The sequence below is a fragment of the Musca domestica genome, unplaced genomic scaffold (assembly GCF_030504385.1).
Source record: "Musca domestica strain aabys unplaced genomic scaffold, Musca_domestica.polishedcontigs.V.1.1 25, whole genome shotgun sequence".
Taxonomy (NCBI): domain Eukaryota; kingdom Metazoa; phylum Arthropoda; class Insecta; order Diptera; family Muscidae; genus Musca; species Musca domestica.
The window spans coordinates 11,696,411-11,713,166 of record NW_026712277.1 but is presented as its reverse complement, the minus strand read 5'-3'; the positions used below and the strand labels follow the sequence as shown (position 1 = coordinate 11,713,166).

Sequence of the window (16,756 nt, the reverse complement as noted above, 5' to 3'; positions counted from 1 at the left end):
ATTTTTCATTACAACAATTTGTTTTGACATTTAATGGTGCCGTCAGCTGGGCTGATGCGATTACCTAGTACATCTACCTTGGCCCAATTATAAGGTCTTCCTTCGAGCGAATTAATCTAAAAACAGCTGTTATTTTACTAAATGAAATGTCAAAATTAATGCTTGAGGCGAAAATAAATATTTTCGCCTTGACAGAAGAAATTTGGGGCGAATACGTTTGCTGTCAATTTTTTGTTTGTATAGCACATGGTAGAAAAATACAGGTAGACGCATCGACGGAGTTGCTGGGATAATGGACTGACAAACTGACTTTGAAATTATGAAAAATTTTTGATATTTGTAAAAATTGTTGAAAAATGCATATCATAAAAACATCCGATTGGTGCCGTATAAGAAAACTTTTAAAATGTACTTATTTAAGAAAAAGGCATTTTAACAATTTAGACATATCAATGTTCCCAAGCGTTGATGCCTCTACCTATATTCTTCTACCATGATATAACAGCTCTACTGCATTGTAGATATGTAAAAAATTTTAAAAAGTTTTTTTTTTCCAAAAATAAGTACATTTTATAAATTTTCTTATACGACACCAAACGTAGGTTGTTAATATGTAATTTTCAACAATTTTTGAAAATTTGAATAAATTTTCATTTAAAATTTTCGATTTAAGAATTGTCCCAGCAGCTATGCGATGCGACTACCTGTATTCTTCTACTATAGTTTTGAAGTTTGTTTTGGTTGCAGCGAATTTAAATTTAATTGACAGATCGTGTGGCAAGTGTATGTGTGAGTTTGTGCGTGAATAAGAAAACTTAAAAAACAATAAAACAAATCCGACCGTCAACTTAACTTTCAATTTAATATTTGAAGCTTTGCTCTTGTGGGTGGTGTGAGTGATGTGAAAAAGACAATTCCGCCATAAAATGAAACAGGAATTGGAATTTTTGGACAGAGAGGGTATTTTTTAAAATTTGGACATGTAGCAACTATAAATATATCCACTTTTCCAGATGTGCAGAACAGATTAGTAGTAAAGTGCGAGGATGACGAAGAAGGCGATATACACCCTCAATGTGTCCATGGGCCAACTATTCTATTTTACTATGAGGACAAGGGACCAGAACATGGTTACTATGGGTGTTCGGCATATAGGGATAAAAAACTGTGCCCTTTTAACGTACCTGCATCAGAGTTAAATGTAAAACATTTCAGAAGGCAATACGACACATCCACTGTTTTGTACCGAAGCGCGAGGAAGAAGGTATTTTAATTTTTAGTTCAGCGAAGATCTCCAAGTCGTTTTAATGTGACTGTTCAGTTTTTAGAGGATGGTGAGGACACGCAGAAACACTATTGTTTGTCGTGCAACAAGGCGATAGTTAACGATGACTTGCCCAAGCATTTGGATCATAATGTAAAACAAAACTTGCCGAAACATTATATACAGGATCCCACTCTCTTTCTACCACCCCTAAACAATGATAAGGCACAGGCTCAGTATTTCTTCGATGAAAAGTCGCTGCAGTTCTTTGAGAATACGTTGCACGACTTGAAAATCAGGTAACTATGGATGCCAGTTATGTCAAAATGTGAGGAACATTGTGTTATGTTTTACAGTAAAATTATTTGTATGGGGGCTCCCCGATTACATTGTTATCTCTCCTCCAAACCTTCGAATCAAGTAAAGAGTTATCTACTGGATCTTGACCATCGTTTCATTTACTTCTATGACGACACAAGTTTTGCATGGTATAACATGTGCAACAATCACTTTTTCGACGAACTACAGAAACAGGAGTTTTTCAAATTTCTCAAATGCCAGAGGTAAGTCTGTGAAGCAATTAAATAGCCAAGTGAAATATAAATTTGCGAAATAGACTAGCACTAAAATAAACTTGATTGTATGTTATTATAGCGATGAAAGACTTCTAATATTTACTGACCCTCCATTTGGCTGTCGCACGGAATTGATAGGTAGCACACTGAATAAACTATCAAAGCTTTACAGTAAAATCAATCAAATCCCTTATCAACCACTGCCTATTTTTTGGGTTTTCCCATATTTCCTGGCTCAGTACATACAGAAAGTGATGCCTTCATTACAGATGTCGGATTATAAAATCAACTACACCAACCACGACTCTTACACCGACATTGGGAAATCAGCACGCAAGCAAGGATCTCCTGTGCGTCTATTTACCAATGTTCCTTTGGACATACTGAAGCTACCTGTTAAAGAGCAATATAAATATTGCTCCAAGTGTCAGAAATATACAGCTTTGGAGAATAGGCACTGTGAAATATGTAAATGCTGCCCTTCAAAAAACGGATCAACATATGTTCATTGTAATCAGTGTGGATTGTGCGTAAAACCGTCCTATGTTCATTGCAGAAACTGTCGCAGGTGCACTCAAAAAGGGGGCCACAATTGCTCAGAATACCAGAAGCACCAAACGTGTTATATATGTCGAACTGTGGGTCATACGGAAAAGAGGTGTCTTTTTTGGAGAAAGAAGGTATTGCACCAAATGTTTCCTCCCAAAGAAACCGATAGTGAAAACATTATCGTTTGCATTCTGTGTAACAAAATTGGCCACAATGAGTTGTCCTGTGACCAACGCTCTTTTTACTTAAAAGAACTTACGTTTATGGGCGAAACCCAACTGTGCGAAAATGTATACCGAATGCCTACACTGAAATCAGCGGGTAAGACAAGTGTCAATTCCTTTCAAGCATTTTGATGTCCATAACAACCTTGAATATTGCGTGACAATAAAAATGCCTTTTTTTAAATATTTGTTGAATTCTTTTATATTCTCGTACGGAACCATTTAAATATATATAGGAGAAACATAATTAAAAGCAAGTGTTTGTACGTATCAAATCAACTAGCAAAACTTAAAACAGATATTTCGCTTAACATTTAAGTACTTTACTAAATTTACACTGAATATCCTCTCTTATGAGACAAAGGTGCTTTTGTAGGCCTACCCCTAGGGGATAAGGATCCACCCTCAAAGTCGCTATCGAGTAAAGGTCAACTTTTACTATGTTCTGGTTTCTCATTATAATCGCCCGTGCTGTAGTCAGCCTCGATTTCACGCAACTCAATTTTTTGTTCCTCCATTGCTTTCTGGAAATTGAGAAAATCAAGATAACAATGGCTATTGAAGATAAATAATTGCACATACATACTTTTACGCACTCTTGATAAACCTTGAAAATAGGAGCGCACATGCTGTCGTCATTGTCTCCCTTCAGGAATCGTTCAGAGAACCATAGGTTAAAGCAGGCATCATACTTGCGCTTAAGTTCATTGCAATCCTCGCCCAGGCTATTCATTTTTATAGTACTTTTAAGTCTCAATTCTACAATTCTCAAAGAAAAGAAACCAATTGTGTGTTTTATATTGTTATATTAAGAATCGATTATAGAATAATCGAAATGTCAGATGTAGTCGGCTATAGTCAATTCCTGTTTGTTGCAATAATCAAATCTTATTAATAAGTTCACCCATCTGTCCATCTAGCTTTTTTTAATAACGGCCCATCTGCATGACACAATGAAGAGGTCGTCAGCAGCAGATCAAACGCATTTTGAAATTTTGCATGTAGTTTTGGATATATTTAACATATACCCATTCTCACAAATGTTGATTCAGCTACATGTATTCTTTTACAATGTATGTACTATTGCATGCTATCATTCTACTGTGGAATGCAGTGATATCATTCTTGCGATAACATTATCGAAATGTCAAAACAACATTTTGAGGTTACGAGTTGGATTTCTATTAACTGACATAACTTTGGTTCCGACACGCTACACTAGTATAGTGGAGTTATTTGCGTTTTTGTTTTACTTGAAAGAAATTGAATAAAAAAATATGAACAATTTAGCCAAAGTTGCTGTGCGTCTTGTTAGCAACACATCTTTGAGGAACGCATTCGGAGGCAAGCGCGATTTTACCCGAACGCTATGGCACATGTCAAAGAATCTCGATGGCAGTCAAGTTTCTGGAGGAATATTAAATGCTACCAAACCAAGTATTAGCTGTAGTTGCGGCTGTGGTGGATCTAAGCACATGCACACCAAGGGTAGGTTGGAAATAGCTATTGACGGTGTTTTGAGAGAACAGCATTACATAACCTCAATGGAATCGAAATGATGAAATAATGCCGGTACTGATGTTTTTCTTTAAACTTTTTTTAGGAGAGCGGGAATTGGTTGAATTCTTGACTGAAGAGATTTTGGCAGAACGCAAAGCTCAGAAAAACAAAACAGTTCCTACAAACTTGGACGGCTTCGCAGTTAAGTTAGATTGTGCTGAAATTGAACTCACCAAACAGGGCGAAAAGGAGAAGTGAGAAAATGCCACTTTGGATATTCATTTATTTCCTAACATGTTATAATTCTTGCAAACTTTGCAGGATTGTTATTAACTTCAATGTAAATCATACTGTCGATACTGAAGAGGAGCCCGAAATTAATCCCTCTGCTGACAAACCCGACTTGGGAGAAATGCGAAGCAAACCACAGTTTGAAGTGGATATTGTGAGAGGCAATACGACATTATCGTTCACGTGTTCCTTTTTGGAAGGCACCCCCGAAGAAGGAGAGTACAATGATATATTCGGCATCGACGAGATGACTATCTACCAAGGAGAATGGAATGAAAAGGTTTATGCTGTTGCTGGAGATGTACTAGACGGCGTAAGCAATCAACAATCAAATGTTTTGTTCAAAACTCATTGATTTTATTTTTATTTCAGTACCTCTACGATTTGCTGATGAATCTGTTGGAAGAGAAGGGCATCAGCAATGAATTTGTAGAAAAATTGTCGGATCTGGCAACAGCCTATGAACACTCGTTGTATATTGGTTTGTTGGAGAACGTTTCAAAATTCACGACTGGAAAGTAGATACAGTTTGATAATAGTCCCCAGTATCCTGTATCTTTATAGACCATGGAGCATATTTTATGTATTTTTAATTTGTAGACGTTTTGTGTGGAATGAAAATTTTTACTACATTCAAATCTCTACACACATACGCGTCAGTGTTAGGCATTGAATGAAAATTGTTACGTTGATATTCAATATTCAATTTCATGGCATTTCTCTTTATTTCGCCTTCAAATTATTACTATTTCTAAGTTTTGTAAAACTTTCCTTTCAAAGTTTTTGTTATTTATCGAAAGGAAAATAATTTTATAAGATACATCCCAACTTTAACCATGTAATTGGTTTAATAAACAAACAAAAAGCAAAAATACTGCTGTACTTAATTGACGTTATATTTACTTTATATGTATTTGCGAAATTCAACTTGGAGTAGTGTTTCTATGAAAAAGTAAAGAAAATCTCTTCGGGTGTACGTGGAACTGCTGTTTTGGAATTAAAGCAAACTGGCAAAATTAAAATGCGTTATCGTAGCTTTCCTGAAGTGTTGAAAAACGCTAATGCAAACATCGTGTAATAAGGAAAGCGTCTAGGTCACTGATCTATAGAGGACGAGGCAATTTCCTCAAATATTTCGAACAATTTTTTTGGAGTTTTCTATGGTTTAATGATATACCCTTTATAAAAATTAATGTATTTTTTCAAAATGTTTTAAAAGATTGGAGTTAGTAAATCCTTGAAATTGTATATTTTTGGATACATATGTATATTTTTTGCTTATTTGCTCATTTGGTTTCGTCGCAAATTAACCTAAAACATCCGATGTTGTCAGATCTCTCTTTCAAAACAATTCTTGGGGTTCCAACAGAGGAAATATATGATTTTCAGGAAAAATTCTTAGAAAGTGTGCAAGAAATTAAAATTTCCGTGGGCAGGGCACCATAGGCACCCTGGCCAAGTCGGTGGCGAAAAGTAATAAAATAAACATTAGTATCTTTATTTTTCTCCATTTGAACCACAGTCTATTTATTATTCGTAATTTGCGTTGCAAGGTGCTGGAACTACCCATCTCTTGATCTGCGTATTTTTTAGCTTTCAAATAACGCGCTTCGATTTACCTTCTACTGATTTTTAACTTTACATAATCTTATCTTTGCTATATATTATTTCATTTTTACTTGCTGCTTCTACAAATGTTCGTCTATTCTATAATTCAATGTTTTATCATAATGTAGTTGCGGCTAAGGAGCCAACTAAATGAAGTATTGTAAAGTAATGTATTATATTATGTAACAACCGTGTTCCAAGAAAATGAACGAAAAATCGCTGTGGTGATCCTTAAGTGGCGTTGCCGGTATGCTGGCGTTTAGCGCGGCTATGGCTCGTCGGATTGGGGGTTGGTTCTCGCCACTTGTAGACCTTTTCGGTTGAACAAACAAAAAATCATACCGGACTTCACACAAAATCTAAAAGGGGGATAAAAGGAAGCCTGAAACATGTCTATAAAAAAAAGAAAAAGAAACCGTTCACCTAAACTACAACCCAAATCCCAAACTTACTTTACTTTATCACCACAGAAAACAGTGCTCCTGGCGGCTGACCAACCAGGAGATATCCCTCCCTCCGAGAACACCTCTCGCCATGACGTCTACTTATCCCTGACGTCCCAGATTTGACCCTTAACTTACCACATTTTATCCCATGGCCACCACCTTTTTAATAGGGCTTTAAGCCAAAAACATATTTATCTTTTCTACAAAAAATTTGTACATTTTATTCAGCCAATTTTGCTCTTCAAAGATATGAACAATTCAACAAGGCTTTTATATGTTATAAAAAAAAACATAATGACAAAAAAATCGAAGATATAAATTTACAGCGCCAAAATTATTTTAAAATATCATATTTGCTCCTTTCTCCTTTCAGGTTGCGATGGCGGTCGACAAAAAGTATGGAACAGTAAAGGCTGCTAATGTTTGAGGTTCTTCCCAATTGGTAAGTACGAACGTATTGTTAATGTCTAGCTTTTTTAATTATATTCCACGTTCAATTTTTTTTTTATGTTTCTTTTTTTTTTTCAATTTTGGGGAAGGACAAACAAAGGAGTGGTGTCGACAACCAAAAAAATCGACGAGCGAAATAAAATGCCTGGTTACCTAACCTTGAATAGAGCTCTTTTCAACGTCGTGAACCTGCACCTCAATCAAAATGTGAGTAAAATTTAAATTTAAATTCATTTGTTTACCCCTTCTAATTTCTATCTTTCTTTCACAGGAAAACGGCGGAATTTAATTATTTAGCTTCGTCGTCCGTCTGTCTGTCCGGAGTTCAGTGTGACAAATGTCGATTGGGAATGATACCAGGCCACGCTGGAGCAGCAATGGCGTAAAATCTGCGCCTCCCTCGATGGATTGGACGGGCGATGGTGTGGCTCGTTGACTCCAGTTTCCTGGTCTGGATATTTAGGTTTAAGATTTATTTTTTTTAGTTTTAGAATTTCAATTGTTTTGTTTTCAAATTTGTTTAATTGTTTCCAAACTTTGTTCAATTTTTTTCCAAATTTTGTTTAAATTTTAAAATAAGTTTAATTTTTTAATTTTCATGAAATTATTTGTTTTAGTTATAAGTTTTTAACTTTTAAACTTTTAGCCTTTTCTTGATAAATTTTGTTTAATCGTTTTAAGGCTTTCAATTTTGTGTAGAAAAAGTTTGTATTTTGTGTTGTTTGTTTATAAGTTCCAAACAAATAAAAAAATTGAATTCACTCTTCAACAAGTGGTTCACCACAAAAACTTCTGTTGGTTTTTCCTTTGCTGGTTACGGGGAGCCACACGTCCAATCTTCTTCGCTGGTAAAATTAAAAAGGGCAGATTTTTCTGGCAATTTTGGCCAGGAAATTTTGGTTGCCATTTTCTGAATATAATTTTTCCATTTTCTTTCTAAATTATTCCCCCTTGTTGACATTTTGCTAATTGGAATAATCAGCTGTTTTCTAAAAACGGTTGGCAACACTCTTCTTCTTCTTCTGGCTATCAATTATTTTCATGGTTACCCCTTTAAAAGGCGCACACCACAAAGCCAACTATCCTGCTGATATCCTTATCGAAGGATAGGGGGAAAAAAGTGCGACATTCGTCTCAAAAATAAAAAAAGGTATCACTATTTTGATGGGTTTATTAAAAAGGAAATCTGTGTTTGGCATCCCTAAAATTCGCGGTTTGGCATCCCTAATAATCATTTTCTGATTTTCCAAAATAAAATTTAATTTCGGCGTGATTTATTTATCACAGTGTTAATCTTCCATTAGCCCATAGGAACATGGTATAATGTTTACGTCATACGCCACGCGTTATCTTTTAGTCTGACGTAAGGTGAATATCGATCGTTGTGACTATCGATAGTAGTGACGTTTATGAATGAAAACAATCGGAGTACGCGTCTATTGTAAATTTTTTTTGGCGGATTGGAGCACGGACGGACAGAAAATTTGGAGCTGCGTAAATTATAAATTATGGGTAAGTAGAGTGAAAAAAATTAAAGTGAATAATAAAATAATTAAAATAAAACAAAAGTAAGTGCCGGGCTACTGAAAATAACGTGTAAAACTAAAGTCAAAAGTGAATAAAGTGCCAAAAAAAATGAATGAAAATTACTATCATTGACATACAGTGCGGGTGTATGTGAGAATTGTAAATTGCAAATATTGCATGAAGAAAAATAATCCACAAAAATCTAAGAAAATAATAAAGAAAATGAAAGGAAAAAAAGAAAAAATAATAATAAAGTGGTTTTTATGAAACAAGTTCAATTAATTTCATAAAAATAATTTAATTTCCTAATCAAAAAAAATTAATGATTTCCATCCAGTGTGTGTGTGAGTGTAAATAAAAGTAGCATTTGCATTTACAATGAAAAAATGCACTCATTAAGAAAAAATGTGACTTTGGCGGAAACAATAAGTTTGAAATACAATTCGAAGTGAGTGAGTAGTGAATAAAGATGGAACAGATAAAGAAAACAGAATTAAGGAATGAGTGAAAAGTGCAAATAAAAATTAAAATAGATAATGTTGCCAAAAGAAAAGAAAAATTGAAATAGTGAAAACAAACAAAATGCAAAAATTAACAATGTTGTGGGCAACAGAGCTAATGTGCAAAAAAAACTAATGAATGATGACTGTTGGGAATAGTGAAAAAAAATGGAAAATAGTGAAAAAAATTAGAATTGATCGGACATAAATTGTGCGTGCACATATTGTGTTTATTTTTAATAACGAAAAGTGCAAAGAATTTAATTGAAATAAAAAAAATGAAAACAAAATTAAAAAGTTGCAGAATTAAAAAAAAAATTAATGCAAAAAGTGTTTTTATTTGCTGTGCAAATTAATATCAAAAAAAAAAAAAAATGAAAGAAAAATTAATTTAAATTAAATTGAAATACTATTGTGAATTAATTGAAAATAAAATATTTAGGAATTGAGCTTCGGTAAATTTAAAGTGACGAATTATGTGAAATGTTTTAAATTTTGAAGGAATAATTAAACTGTATGAAAAAAGAAAATTATTAAAGATAAAATTGAGAAAGTTATTCAAATCGGACGGACATATTCGGTGTGATTGCCTAAAAATTAAATTTTAATCTATTCGTTCTAAATTAATTTTTGAATTTGACTTAAAGTTTCCTCTTTTTCACAGATAACTAATATTCATTTTTCCTATTCTTATCTTTTCAGATTGGTGACTGCCTAGGCTTGGATGGAACGAAAGGTAAGATTGAGACCTGATATTTTCTTTTCTTTTGCTGTAGGGGTACCTTCAACTAGGTCCACACTTTGGCCAGATTGTTGGATACGGCATCATTTCAAATGCATTTAGATGTGTTTGATCGTGTCTTCCCGCTTCCAGACTCTAACGTCATAAATCGATTACTGACAGCTCTGCGACCTTGTGTACAACACTCTTCTGCCTTGTGCCATAGTTGCGTATGGGAATATAAAGGAAGAGTGCACAAATGGTCAAGGACAGTCATAAATTGACTGTTCAGGAATCGTAGACATATTGTTAGAGTCGGTAAATCTGGGATGCTTCCGCTCGTAATCCAACGAATTCTCCCTGACCACTGCTGTTGGTGTCTAGGCGAGTGGCCTCTTATGGTAACAAGAAAAAGTTTTCGATGGTCTCAACTTCCAATAGAATGACTAGAGAATTTACGTAAATTGGATATCTAATTCACAAAAGGTAAGTAGAATTAGAAAAGCTTTTAGGCAATAGAACTTGCCTGTCCTGCAAAAACAGGAAATTACACTTGATGGTAAGTTCGAGTAATCCTGTTCTCCCTTTTTTTCCAGCAGGTGTACCATCGACTAGACCTTCAGCTTTTGTCAGAATGTCGGATACGATGGTTTGCAAATGCACTGAGGTGTATTTGTTCTTTTTGTCTTCTGGCTTCCAGACTCTAGTGTCGTAAGGCGGGTGAAGGACTGATCTGCGACCTCGTGTACAACAGTTCCCTGGCCCGTGCCAAAGAGCGAACGGCTACTGCTTCACCGCGAAAGGGGAATTGCACTAATGGTCAAAGACAGTCACCAGGTGACTGCTCCGGATGCGCAGACATCAACTAGAGTCGGTAAACCCAGAATGCTTTAATTCGTACTCTGACTTCGCAATTCTGACATCTGCTGTTAGAGTCTAGAAGATTGGACGCCTGTTCGAATAAAAAAAACAGACGGGATTTGAGAACTATGCCACCAACGAAATTTCTTGCCAGAATTAATCGAGGTACTACTGTCGGACCTTCAAAACTAGACGTAAGTTGTAGTTTTAATTCAATTTCATAGTTTTTGTAATTTTGCTCTGAAAATGGAGAAAAATTATAAGAACTTTATTTTTTATAAACAAAAATTTTATATTTTATAATCAATTTTTAGCCAAACAACTTCGTAAGTATGGCTTGAGAATGACATTTTATGTCTATTTTAATTTTTAAATTGTTCATTTTTGTTTACTTCTATTTTTTTTGCCATTAATCTTAAATAATGATATTTCACTAATTCATCTTTCTTTTTCTTTATGGTAAAAAAACTGGAGAAATGGGGTTCAACCTTTAACCCTACACACATCACACAGGAAGGAAAAAGCTGTCCTACAGCTTGAAAAAACTTGGGAATAATAAAGGACAATTCGTAAGTAGTAATTCAGGTTAGTCCTTATAATACTATATCGTAAACAATCCTAATAAAAATGTTTTTTAATTCAGGTACTACTTTTATCAAAATTCAAATGGATCTTCAGGAACTCTTGGGAAATTCAGGTGAGTATTGGAAAATTTTGAAATTAAGAAAACTTTAAGGTAGAATTAAGAGTTTAATTTTAAATATTTTCATGTAGACGTTGCGGATTGATATTTCATTCTAAGATCTCCGCTCTAGTTTAAAACTGAAGTTAAATTAACTAGTATATAAATGCTCTCTCATATATATATGCTTTAGACTTCGGTCGCTATATATATGCAAAAAGAAAAAAAAAATTAATTAGAAGAATTTAAATCATCTAAACTTAAGCATTTATTGCTTTAAATCCTTAGCGTGAAAAATGCCAATGGGATGCCCTTTAAGATCTTCGACTTCGTAAAGGCATTTCCCAACTGGCTTCACAATGCGACACTTGAAAAATTTCTTATCAAGTTTAGCATTATAATTATTTTTAAAATCACTTTGCCTGAAACTTCTTCGAAACACTTCTTGCCCTGGGATGAACTTGACCTGACGAGTTCTTAGATTATAAGATTTTTCATTTCTTACGTATGCCTGGTGCAGACTATCTCTTATCTTTTCTCTAATAAGATTCTGTTTTACCGAATTTGGAATAAGTGTCGTCTCGGGGTCATTAAGAAGTTTTAGTTTCCTGGCTAATTTATAAAGACTAGCATGATTTATCATATTGACTCCAAAGAGCGCAAAATAAGGGGTAGTTCCAATGGAACTATGGACAGAAGATCGTAGAGAACATTCAATTTCTGATAAATTTTGATCCCATTCTCGGTGATCTTCTCCCAGATATGCTCGAATCGCTGATAAAATGGACTGATTTACCCTCTCCGAGGCATTTGCTTGCGGGGAGTGAAAAGCGGTCTTGATGTGGTTTATGCCAAAAAATTTAATCATGTGTGCAAATTCTTTGCTAATAAATTGTTTTCCATTATCGGACACTATTACTTCTGGGGTTCCGAATTTATGAAATACTTCACTAATTAAAAACTTTACTATGTTTCTCGAATTTGCTTTGGCCATGGCTTTTAGCAAGACGTATTTTGAAAGGTGGTCTACCACAATAAAAATAAAACTGTTTCCCGTTTTAGTCCTGGGATAAGGACCTAAGAAGTCGACATAAATTCGTTGAAAAGGTCTTTCGGTAATTGTTTCCGATCCCATAGGTGGACGAAGAGTCGAATTAGCTGGTTTCGTCTCTTTACAAATTTGACAATTCTGTACGAAATTCCTAACTTGAGTATTCATATTAGGCCAGAAAAAGTACTCTTTCACCCTACGCAGTGTCTTGTGGAAACCTCCATGAGAAACTTGTGGTGGACAGTGTGCTTTTTCAATGATTTCCTGGGTCATTTCGCTGGGTACCCATAACTTCCAGGCGAAATCTTCATTAAGGGGAATACCATCGTAAAACTGTGTTCGTTTATACACAAAACCATCAACCACTTTTAGATCGGGAAGTTGTGAGGAATTGTTTTCGATGGTGTCTATCAAGGCTAAGTAATCATCTGTTTTAAAAGCTAAGGAATCAAGATCAATTAAAGATTTCACATCCAGGGAAATCTCCTCCATATCATATCTTGACAGGGTATCAGGTACAATGTTCTGGGTTCCTTTGCGATGCTCTATCTTAAAGGAATATGCCTGCAACTGTAGACTCCATCTGGCTAACCTTCCGCTCAGATCTCGGTGTGACATGAGCCATTTTAAACTGCTATGGTCAGTTATCACTGTGAAAGGCATCAGCTCTATATATGGCCTGAACTTTTTAATGGCCATCACCACTGCCAAACACTCCCTCTCAGTCACCGAGTAATTTTTCTGAGCAGAAGTCAGCTTTTGCGAAAAGTATGCAATGGGATGTTCTCCACCCTCATCGTCTCTTTGAAATAAAACTGCTCCTATTCCCAAGTCAGAGGCATCGCATTGAACATAGAAATGCCTGGTAAAATCTGGGTGGGTCAGGACGGGACTACTCACTAGGGCTTGCTTCAATCTGTCAAATGCTACCTTGGCCTCCTCCGTGAACGTGAAGCGTTTTCCTTTTTTGAGGGTCTCGAAGATGGGAGCAGCAATGGTGGCAAAGTCGGCAATGAACCTTCGATACCACCCTGCTGTACCCATGAAACTTCTCACCTGCTTCGCTGTTTTCGGGTACGTAAACTTTACGATTGTTTCCACCTTTGCCGGATCAGTTTTAAGTTTGCCACCTCCAACAATGTAACCCAAGTACCTTAGCTCTTTGAAGCAGAACTTCGACTTGGTTACATTTATTGTGAGTCCTGCTTTAGCCAAACAATTTGCCACCTGCTCTAACAACCTCAGGTGAGTGTCGAAGTCTGGCGAAACAACCAAAAGATCATCCAAGTAGACGAAAACTCTATCACGTAGTGCGCCAGGGATCACTTTATCCATTAAACGGCATAACCTTTGGGCTGCATTGCACAGACCAAAGGGCATGACTGTAAAATGGTAAAGTGGTCGTCCGGGCACTGTGAATGCAGTTTTCTCTCTACTTGAAGGGTCCAGTGGAATTTGCCAGAACGCATCCTTCAGGTCGACACTAGAAATGAAATAGGTATCCCCCAGCCGACTGAGTAAACCTTCTATATGCGGCAATGGATAGGCGTCCTTGACCGTCAGTGCATTGATTTTGCGAGCGTCCAGGCACAAACGGTTCTTTTCGCCCTTTCGGACTAGAGTAACCGGATGACTCCATGGACTCTCGCTCTCTTCAATCACACCTAGGTCTAGCATCCTATCCAATTCCGCATACATAAGCTTCTGCACAGCCGGGGAAACGGGATAATGCCTATCTTTCACCGGGGCTGCATCGCGAGTGTCGATTGAATGGACCTCAGCTTTAGTCCTTTCCCAAGCCATACTTGGTAAAACAAGGAAATTTGTCCTTTACTAGTTGCAAACGCTTTCGTTGCTCCTCGGACAAAGAATGGCTATTAACATCACTGATCTCAGGCTCACCACAGAGACTCACTTGCTGAAGGGACAAACTGTCCACCTGAGCGAACATTTGGAAACGTTTCATAAAATCTACCCCAGAAAACAACTCACGGCTCAGAGAAGGAACAAGATAAAATATGACAGAATGCTCCTGCTGCCTAAATTTGACCATTGTCGTCACCCTGCCAACTATTTTATGTGGGCTGCCATCAGCTGTTTTGATAAAGGAATGGAAATGGTTAATTTCCAACCCTGCCCTTTCCACAAAGTTAAGGCAATTTTTACCCAGACAGGAGACTGTAGCCCCACTATCTAACAATCCCTCTATCTCTTCACCGTTGATATTTAGTTTTGTATAGAGACGATTATCTTCCCCTTCAAATATGGTAGCCGAGGCTATCTCCTGTCGAATGCGTCTTTCCTCTTGTATCTCTCCCTAGCCTTTTTATTTTATTGGAAACTTGCCCAAAAATTCTTTCTCTCGCCTCGCAATATTCTTGATTCGAATATGTAGGGGTTTCAACTCTCTCAATCTCGGTTTTATCTCTGAATTTTTATTTCTCTCTCCTCATTCTTCAAAATAGAAAAGTTGGCCTTAGAACTACTACACTGCTCTGGGCTTAAACTGGGGTGACCTCACCTGCCCAGACTGAGGTGGGTTCCTGGGTCGGTTTCCCTGACACTTCGGACAATCGGGGACGGTAACACCTTCTAGGCCACACCTATAGCAGAAAATCTTTCGAGGTTCCCGGCACTATCCAGCTATGCTACCCACAACACCGCAGTTCCAACATTATATTTGGATGTCATGGTCACGGCATCAACTTCAATTTCACCTCGGGGTTCCTCTTCCATCTGCCAATCGATCTCATGCACTTTTTGTGGTGGTTGTATCTCTGCTGTCTTTGGCTCCACACAAGATTTTCGGCCTGCCTATAAAAACACCCAAGCTACTTATCTGAGCAGAGAAGATCATTTGAGCTAGAGACGGCTAAGGTTGCCTCGCATTATTTCCACTATCTCGTGCTCTCTGTAGGGCGACTTTTGCTGTGTTCGTAACCGCAGCACATCATTATAAAATTCCTCAAAATCTCTTGGGGTAGTTGACGCCGATTTAAAATTTGCATTTGAAGTTGGAATTCATTTTCAAATCTTTGGTATTGCGCCAACAAAGCACTTTCTAATTCCTTCCATGTGCGAAACGGACCAATTTCGGTGGTTCCAATACCAATCAAGTGCTGGTTTTTCCAAGAGTTGGTGAAATTTGGTGATTAGTATTTCATCGGGACAATTATAATCCTTTTTCAGTTCACCCACTCTGAAGATGAACTCTTGGACGCTCATGGTTTTGTCGGTCCCATCAAAAGATATCCCCATTTCGCCAAATTAAAACGTCCGGAGATCTCTGAGATGGTACTGCTTGGTTGTTGATTGATTTGATTGATATGTGGTGTTGCATGAGTTCGGACTCCGGTGGCTGGCGTGGTGGTACCGATAAATGGTTGGCGGCTGTGCTGGTGCACCATTGATGTGAACCCTGGTGGCGGTTGGTTGAAAGGACCAAGTGACAGCAGTCTAGGATCGTGAATCGATGGTGGATTTACTGCCCGCTCCGGATATAATTGTTGGAAACCCTTGCTACATTAGGCTGCTGAGACGTTAAGCCTGCCGCCAATGCATGTGAGGACAGAATGGCTGACTCAGGGATGTCCGCGTTGGTGCATGTGGTGCCACGGCTGGCATCGCCAACCGGCTTGTGACAATATTGATTTGTCGCCTCATTGTCCCCCAACAACGATCGCTTGGTCGCTTCGGCAATTCTCGGTATCAGAACTCTCAATCTTTCTTCTTCCTGTTGACGATATTGCAATTGAGACAGGGCGATGGCAGAATTAATAATTTCCCTCACCCCTGCACTGACTGCTGGATCGGCTGGCGGAACAATTGGCCTATTCTGTAGTTGCTGCAACCCGGTCAGGACACTATAGTTTGGTGACGCAACGCTTCCATGCGACCAAAAAAGACGTGTTGAACGAGTTAGCGGCCTCTTGCATGCTTAAAGGAACTGGTGGCGGTGCCGATGAACTGGACCTTGCTGTTGGGACTGAAATCCCTTGAGCTGGGACACCCATGTGTTAAATGTGCCATATGAGAAGCAATGGGACCACTATGCGCGGCAGTTGTAACATGGTGCGTTAGAAGGAGCGCTGTGAACCCGGTAACCACACTGCTTACGGCTGTAGCTTCGGTAGTGGCTACCGCCCCATTTTGCCCTAGTATCGGTCTACTGCCAAACTTGCACTCGCAGCTCTAGTAAGAGGCATATTGCTACTTGAAATAATGAACCAATAAACGAAAACACTCCAAAAAGGCAATACAAAATATCAAAATTAAATCTGTCAAAAGATTTTGCTCGAAACTAAACCATCGTGCACTTAATTAGGAAAAAATAAAAGACAATTATAGTAATTAAACTATAAAAAATAAATTCAATGTAATTCAGTTCTTTCGACAATAATTCAAACTTTCACTTTACAGGTTATTCGGTACGGCATAAAAATTCTACTTCCAGCAGAATAATTTCGATGAAAATACACTGGAAATTCAAATGATGTTAGGTGGTGGA

General features: G+C 37.2%; 3 protein-coding genes and 1 long non-coding RNA gene across 4 annotated transcripts; 3 read left to right on the top strand and 1 right to left on the bottom strand.

Annotated features, from left to right (window-relative positions):
* Positions 1-761: 761 nt before the first annotated feature.
* LOC131802964 (rRNA N6-adenosine-methyltransferase ZCCHC4-like) lies at positions 762-2,798 on the top strand. The gene is made up of 5 exons (XM_059123796.1): positions 762-960; positions 1,014-1,264; positions 1,322-1,563; positions 1,621-1,827; positions 1,919-2,798. Exons 1-5 carry the CDS (start codon positions 927-929, stop codon positions 2,742-2,744), a joined length of 1,560 nt encoding a protein of 519 aa, XP_058979779.1. The 5' UTR covers positions 762-926; the 3' UTR covers positions 2,745-2,798.
* Positions 2,799-2,865: 67 nt separating this feature from the next.
* LOC131802966 (TP53-regulated inhibitor of apoptosis 1-like) lies at positions 2,866-3,624 on the bottom strand. Its single transcript, XM_059123798.1, has 2 exons — positions 3,199-3,624; positions 2,866-3,136 (listed from the first exon to the last, which is right to left on the bottom strand). Exons 1-2 carry the CDS (start codon positions 3,343-3,345, stop codon positions 3,041-3,043), a joined length of 243 nt encoding a protein of 80 aa, XP_058979781.1. The 5' UTR covers positions 3,346-3,624; the 3' UTR covers positions 2,866-3,040.
* A 166-nt stretch (positions 3,625-3,790) lies between these two features.
* On the top strand, positions 3,791-5,290 carry LOC131802965 (complement component 1 Q subcomponent-binding protein, mitochondrial-like). The gene is made up of 4 exons (XM_059123797.1): positions 3,791-4,100; positions 4,216-4,366; positions 4,434-4,716; positions 4,776-5,290. Exons 1-4 carry the CDS (start codon positions 3,890-3,892, stop codon positions 4,923-4,925), a joined length of 795 nt encoding a protein of 264 aa, XP_058979780.1. The 5' UTR covers positions 3,791-3,889; the 3' UTR covers positions 4,926-5,290.
* Positions 5,291-6,828: 1,538 nt separating this feature from the next.
* LOC131802967 (uncharacterized) lies at positions 6,829-7,696 on the top strand. Its single transcript, XR_009342432.1, has 3 exons — positions 6,829-6,899; positions 6,997-7,114; positions 7,179-7,696. It is a non-coding gene; the product is annotated as an uncharacterized LOC131802967 (long non-coding RNA).
* Positions 7,697-16,756: the final 9,060 nt, after the last annotated feature.